Here is an 8,035-nt window from a genome sequence, read left to right on the forward strand (position 1 = left end):
ACGAGTGATTCTTCATGTAATATCACAAATGCATGGAGTGAACAAAGACTTTATTCCACCACTGTATTTTCAGTCATTAACAATGATTATCATGGACATTTTTTTCTCTTTAATGTTTATATTTGTTTCACACTATCAAATAAAACCCAAAATATTCATTGTTTTATTGTTTAGAAGAGTTTAAAACTACAAAGAACCATCATTATCATTATTTTCATTTTGTTGAGGAATATCTCAGAACACATTCATTTTCTTCATCAAAATTTAGATAAAACAAGTACAAAATAAGAGACAACGCATTTTTTATTCATGATATGTAATGTTTACGACACATTTTTTTCTCTTGTTTTCATGTTATACAAATAATGTAACTATCTGGTTTCTTAATTCTTCACAAGATAAGTTATAAAATAAACAGAGATGTGGATTTGGAAAATGTGTTCAACGACTTAACAGTGATTTTAATGCAGTATATCACAAATGCACGGGGTGAACAAAAACTTTTTCCCACCACCTTTTTTACAGAATGTAGAGCCTTTACAGTGCAAAAGTAGTTTATTATATTTGATAAGTTTATTTTGTATTGCTGAAGCAAAAATGTAAGTTGTTTTTAATTTGTACAGCAGATAATTCAAAGAAAAGTAAAAAGCATGGTTACAGTAGTGATGTTTCTTCCAATAAAAGTTGAACCATTGTTACAGTTTCATTGGGGTTGAGAACCACTGACCTCAGAGCAGTTGGAAAGTCATCAGTTTAAAACTGCTCGTATAGAATCAGTGGCTTTTCACAGACATAATGCCTTTCCTCGTTACAGCTGAGATCATTCCAGTTGTCATAGTTGCTGATTCCACAGTCCTGTCCCCCGTTATAGTCGTTAGGCTGATTTGGATACCAGAGCCTGAATGATGACAGGTTTAAACACTGGTGACAAATGTCACAAATTAGCTCAGAATCATATTACACACAACACTATATTTCTTTTACTTATCATATTGATAATATTTGTCTTGTACGTATTGTACAAATTGCTGTTCTAATTGTGTTATAACCTTCCAGTAACCAGATGAACATATTATGCATACTTTGCACTTCATATTATAAAAAGTCATGTTATTTTTCACCTTTTTTTTTTTGAAAACAATGTGCATTTTTGCTCACTAACAAAGGAGTAAAAAAATGCACACCCACACATTTGAGAACATTTGACCTAGCACAAAAAGTAATAATGTGTATTAACCAGTGTTGGTGTTGATGTTGACATATGCCAGGATGAAAAAAATAATAATAACAATAACAACAAATTAAATTTTTTTTGTCCAATATTGAAAAAAAAACAACAACAACTTTTTTTTGTGTTTTTTTGCACTAAAATATTGTTTGTTTATATTACAAACATGATATTTAAAGGGTTAAAAATATCTATCTATCTATCTATCTATCTATCTATCTATCTATCTATCTATCTATCTATCTATCTATCTATCTATCTATCTATCTATCTATCTCTAACTTATCCTTTGTGTTTTGCATTGTTTCTGTGTAAATTATATATTTTTCTATATTTAATTCACTGATCATGTAGATGTTCATAAAAGCTCAGATTAAAGTCGAAGGTCATTATATCAGAAACAGAGGAAACTGAAGGAAAAAAAGACTTTTTCAACAAAATCTATCATTAACTGAATATAAATCATGTATCTATTATCTGTTACTCTGATTCTGAAATTCAGTTCAGTCATATGTGTCAAATGTGTAAAAGTATCATCAGCTGCATGAATTCCACCAAAGTAAAGACCATTTCTTCATTACCTCAGAGTGAGTGCAGATCCATCCACCCATTTCCAAACTCCCTCCTGTTCAGAGTCACTCAGGCCGATCCAGTACTCAATGTGGGTGGGTGTCCACATTATTCTCTGTTGAATGTAAAGGAAAGTGATGTCAAAGAAAACTGTCAACTCTTAGTATGGAATCATGTCAGTATACAGGAAATACAATAGGAGTGATTTTAATGTTAATTGCATTAGCTTAGTTTGATTATTTTCACCATAAAAGGCCAATTCAACTGTTTGGTCACATGTTAGTTTCTGGTCTTTTCTTTTTTCTGTAGAAGAAAATACAAGAAATGTGTTCACATGAAAAACTGACCCAAATGTGTTGTAAAGGTTAAAGTCACCATTTACTGTGACCTTTGACCCCATGACAAGAAGCAGCACAAACAATTAGAAACATCTGACATGCTGAATGAAACCTGATTATTTTAGTCATTTTTGTTAAATTTGTTGCTTATTTTGATCAGTTGCATTCATTTTGTTGATTACTTTATTACCTCCACCAGGAGGTATTATGATCGCTTTGCTTTATGTGTTTACGTGCATGCGTGCATGTTTGTTTGTTAGAAAGATAACTCAAAAAGTTATGGATGGATTTTCAGGAACTTTTCAGGAAATATTGATACTGGCACAAGGAAGAAATGATGAAATTTTGGTGGTGATTGGGGTGGGGGGGGCAGATCTGTCTTGGCGGAGGTCTGCTCTCTGAGTGCTTTTCTTGTTAACTTTGTTATTTATTTGTCCATTTTTGTTCAGTAGTTAAATTCTTTTGGTCATTTTGTTCATTTTGTTGATTATTTTCATTATTTCTATGTTATTATCATAGTATTTTGCTGGTACGACCCACTTGAACTAAAATGATTTTGACACATTGACTGTTCATATCTTCAGTGTAATTTTTGTGTTTCACAGATTCATCCCACAGACCGGACTGCTTGTGGGCCGTATGATTTTTTTGTTTGTTTGTTTGTTTTTTTCCTGGGTTGTATGTTTGACACTGCTGGTGTCAGTTGTGGTGGTATGTGCATGAACAGATGTTGTTTCCAGGACAGTGGTAGTCATGTACGTGTCCTTGTGAGTTTGTGTCCTGATGTTACTGTGACTGTGAGGCTTCAGTCGGTGCTGGTTTTATTCTCCAAACCTGTTCTTCTATGTTGTTTATGATGACCAGATCTCCTCCTTGGCTTCTGCAGTCGGATCTGCTGTCTGTCCATGATTTACGCTGGGTCGAAAAGAAGTAACATCTGCCGCTGAGCAGCTCCCACGTGGACGGACATACTTTCTCTGTACAATATGATATTAAACCCAAAGGTTTACAGGAATTAGACTTTGAGTTCTGCAGAAAATGAACTGAATCAAGTTGAATCAAGAAGACAGTCAATAGTTTACAAAATACTTATAAGTAAAACTACCTCCATTAATGTAGTTTTAGGATCTCATGCATCTCACGATTAAACAAAAACTACAGCAGGGATTTTTATGAAACTTTATGGGAGGATAGGGGACGACGAACCTCTTCAGTTCAGGAGAACATCCCTTTAATGGGTGCAGAGTGGGACTGATTGGCTGATTGTTCATTGCTTTGTTCACTTCGTTCAATTTGTTGATTATTTTGTTTGCTTTTTTTTTTCTTTTTGTTGATGATTTTGTTCATTTTGTCTATTATTGCGTTCATTTCGGTCATTATTTTGGTTATTTTAACTCATTTTGTTGATGATTTTATTCATTTTGAATTCAATTTGTGATAATTTTGTTCATTTTTAATGCTTTTTTCATTATTTTGTTGATTATTTATTTGTTTTGTTGATAATTTTGGTCATCTTTTTTTCTGTTATTTTTCGCTTCATGTGGACTTCTTTTTGTTCAACTTGTTACTGGTGTAAAACGTCGATGAACTAATGCCATAAATCTCATGTTGTCTGAACAAAAGGGTTAAAGACATGTTAAGTCCAAAGGAAGGTCACAGTACATACGATCACTTTGGTTTATAGAAGCTGTTTTCAACCTGAATCTTCTGTTTTTCCTGCTGTTCATACTTCACATCTATCAGACTGGATCCAAACACAGACAAATGCACATGTGTGGACATTAGAAGTGTACTAAACCAACAGACAGGATATGGACTTGGACTGTGGTGACACCACTGTCATAAAGCTGGAGGTCAGTGTTTGGTCTGAACTGAGCTGCTGTTTCCTGTTGTGTGTTTTTGTGGACTCACTCGTCTCACTCTTCAGCCTCTCCACCTCCTCCATCACGTCGATGATTCTGGTGTTGAGTTGGTCTCGGTCTGCGGTCAGGTTGGATATTTGGTCAGTTCTGGTCTGGAGATGGACTTTGATAGAGGACCGTTTTGCAGCTGAGGTGTGTATGGAGACGATATCTTAAAAAAAAAAAAAAGAAAAAGAACACAACAACTATAAGTAAAAAAAAAAGTCATTCATCACCTTCCTGTACCTGCTTCTAAAACCATCTACTGATCTAAACTGTTTAATACCTGTTGATCCATTAATCCTATCAATACATGTAAATAATTGGTGTAAAATACAGTTAGTCATCTTTTCGTGGTCATCAGATATGACCCATTTGCAGGGCCACCTTAACCTAATGGTAGGCCCCGGGGCTGAGGGAGGTGTTGTAGGCCCCCCTGTCCCATCCTTCAAAATTACCAAGCCTCATTATAAAATATAATATCTTGGTAATCTACAACAGCGAGTAGATTGTAACCAAGATGGATGGAAGTTTGACTTCATGATAAAAATTATTGTCACCAACCATCAACTGTCAGGAAAAACAATTATTTAACAGCAGCAACAGATCAAACTATAAAGCCTGAGAACCCATGCACCTGCACATAGGCGTAAACTCAACCCCCCCCAGCTCACACAAACACACACAGCACCATGGACAGTGACATGGAGATAAAGTGCTTCTCCTGTATGGCTTTCAATGGGGAGGAACTTTACAAAGTGCTCTTCTATACAGCCCTCTGGCGATACACAGCACAGAATGAAAGTCAGCTGGTCCAGATGTGGAATATCTGGTGTGGGGTCCACACTGAAAGCAAAATACTTTGCAACTTTCACTCGACTGATATTTTCATCCAGCACCTTCTGTGCCATCAGCTGTATGAATTCCTCACACACATTTAGAGAAAGGTTGGATGGAGTTCCTCTGTCAGTGTTTCCATATTTTTCAAAATGAGCCTTTAAAAAAGGATCAAACTGGCTGATCAGTTCCATACTGCCCAAATCATTTCCATAGTTGGTGTCTCCAAACCTGTGGCTATCACTCTTGAAAGCTAGCCCACGCTCAGCTAAATACTTAACAGCAACAACCCTCTGTAGAACCTGTGTCCAATACTCACACTCCTCATCCAACTGTTTTTTTTAGTTCTGAGTCCACTGTCCCACGGCCAGCTGCTTGATTGATATAAGCGATCATGGCCTTTCTGTGGGTGTCACCAGTTTCGTGTTCTGCTGTGCGATCACCTGCATGTTTCCAATCTGAATATCCCCCATTAGCAAATACCGACTTTTCATTTTTCTCACCAAATATCTTGCATGCAAAACAAAACACACTGCCTGCTGATGGTGAATAACAGCCATTCTCTACTAACACACTCTCCGTTATTTAGTTTGTGGCTGAAATGAGTTCTAGAACAATCCCGTCTCTGATGCTTGTATACACGCTCTGATGCACACAGTGTCTGGATTTTGGCTCGTCTCTGGTCCCATTTTCACCCAGTATGCGCGTACCTGTTGCTGGTCAAAGTTGTTTCCCCAACGACCCGGGTCACTGCTGAAAGGCTCATCTGGCTCTCCTCCCCCGCCCTGATGCTTCTGTCTCCCCCTCCTTCTCCCCCTCTGTGGCTGTTAACTCCACCTGCATGGGCCCTGGCTCAGCTGCCTCCTCCACTGGTTTCATTTGGGGCCTTCTCCGCTGTCATGTGAGGTTGATTTAAAGAACCCTGTCAGCTTTGGCATGGTCTTGAATAATTCTGACTCTCGATCATGCTTTTCTCATGCCAGTTTTCTTTCATGGGCACCGCTCTCAAATTTCTTCTTCCCCGACATTTTGTAACTGAACTGACCTCTTGACACATGGGGGCGGGGCTGGGCTTACCAATTGGGATCAATATGCAGCTTCAGACGTGCGTGCAGTATGTATAAAAAGATAGACAGGAAAACTGACAAATTACAAATCGATGTTAGTTTTTATGCTTATGGAGTACGTAAAAATGATAGGCCCCTTAAGTCAGTAGGCCCCTGGGCTTCAGCCCCGGTTAGCCCGTGCATTAAGGCGGCCTTGCCCATTTGGATGTTCAGAGGCTCCATAGTTACCATGGAAACACCATCATCTTCTCCAACATTGATTCTTCAGTAAAACCCATGAAGTTGGATCAATGACAGTGGATGGACACACTGGGTTTATGTTTAACGATATATTTTGCTGAAAAAGTCCGTTTTTCTTCATTTTCTCTTCTTTTATTTTTTACATAATAACCTTTGAATTTGATCTGAGGTTGAATAAACATCTACATGATCAGAAAATAAGATGTACGTAAGAAAACACAATTTTCACCAAAAAAAAAATGCATCATAGAACAATATTATTGTACTAATGAATTACTATATGGATACAATTACATTATAAGAGGTACGAAATATAGTAATATAATAATAAAGTAATAAATAGTAATATGTTTATTACTAATAGTAATAGTAATAAATGGATTACTAATATAGTAATAAAGTATAATATAATAAATGACATGAAGAATAAACAATTTATTCTTTAATTTCTTATTTTCTTTAACCTAACAGCTGAACACTTCAGAAAAAAAAACAAAAAACTGAACAACAAAAGCTTAAGATAAGTACAAAACATGCAAATGACAAACAAAAATAACATTTTAGGTCATTTTAGACCAAGAGAAAGAAGTATAATTATTGTACTAATAATCTGCCTAATATTAAATGTTTTGTGTATTTGTAGATCCTCTCTGATCTGTCAGTTATAATGTACATGTGAAAATGATAAACTTAGGCATAATATTGTTAAATTTGAACTTATTTTTCTTAAGAAATTTCAGGTTGGTCATATTATTTACATTTTTAAGAGGATTGTTTGTAGATGTAAACATTTTCATCATGTAATTTTACTTCTTTCACTCTAAAACATAGAGAAAAGTTTAGAGTCATCAACATTTCTTTCTTTTTGTTCTATTATTTTATTGGACTGTTTGAGGTCATATTGGGCTGAATGTGACCTCTGAACTAAAATGAGTTTGACAGCCCTGAAATAAAGGACGTGGTCATTCCTGCAGATACTGAATTCATGTTGATTAGATGAAGTATAACAGACATCAGACCTAGAATAACACTAAACTCCTGTTCTTTGTGCAGTGTTTGATCCAGACTCACTGTAGACCCCAAGGCCGATGAGTCCAACCAACAGGAAACCACAGAAGAACCCCAGAAAGACAACAGCTCCACGTAAGCTCCTGTTTGAGACCTGAGGAGCTGAGGACAGGAAACAGACCAGAGAATAAAACAACAGTAACGCTGAGAGCAGTCTGGAAAACACTTCTGTGAATCCAGGATCTATACTCTCACCTGTCTGATTGACTGAAGGTTTTGACTCCATCTTCATATGAGTTTTTATCAGGATGTTTAGTCTCAGCTCTGCAGTTCAGTCCACGTTACATGGAAATGACCAAATCCACAGCATTGTGGTGTTGTATAGAGGATGCTTTGCATGAATATTTGCATGTTTTACTTAAAATATGGATCTGCTTTAATCAGAAACACAAAATACCTCCCAGTTTTCATCACAGGGTTATAGACAAGATAAGATAAAATACGATAAAATACATCTTATCTTATTTTATCTTATCTTACAAGCAAGATAAAACAATATAAGACAAGATAAGATAGATAAGCCAAAACAAGATAAGACGAGACAACGTAAGACAATATGAGACAGAACAAGACGATATAAGACAAGACAAGACAAGACAAGACAAGATAAGATAAGATAAGATAAGATAAGATAAGATAAGATAAGATAAGATAAGATAAGACAAGACAAGACAAGATAAGACAAGATAAGATAAGGTAAGATAAGGTAAGATAAGATAAGATAAGATAAGATAAGATAAGATAAGATAAGATAAGACAAGATAAGGTAAGATAAGATAAGATAAG

At 35.9% G+C, this 8,035-nt stretch overlaps 1 protein-coding gene across 1 annotated transcript; it reads right to left on the reverse strand.

The window, feature by feature from the left end:
• Nucleotides 1-435: 435 nt before the first annotated feature.
• On the reverse strand, nt 436-7,530 carry LOC115412840 (CD209 antigen-like protein E). The gene is made up of 6 exons (XM_030125496.1): nt 7,445-7,530; nt 7,253-7,351; nt 4,048-4,209; nt 2,971-3,113; nt 1,810-1,913; nt 436-898 (listed from the first exon to the last, which is right to left on the reverse strand). The coding sequence occupies exons 1-6, from the start codon at nt 7,479-7,481 to the stop codon at nt 754-756; spliced, it is 690 nt and encodes a 229-aa protein (XP_029981356.1). The 5' UTR covers nt 7,482-7,530; the 3' UTR covers nt 436-753.
• Between the last annotated feature and the right edge of the window lie 505 nt (nt 7,531-8,035).

Source organism: Sphaeramia orbicularis, chromosome 21, assembly GCF_902148855.1.
Source record: "Sphaeramia orbicularis chromosome 21, fSphaOr1.1, whole genome shotgun sequence".
In the NCBI taxonomy this organism is placed as follows: domain Eukaryota; kingdom Metazoa; phylum Chordata; class Actinopteri; order Kurtiformes; family Apogonidae; genus Sphaeramia; species Sphaeramia orbicularis.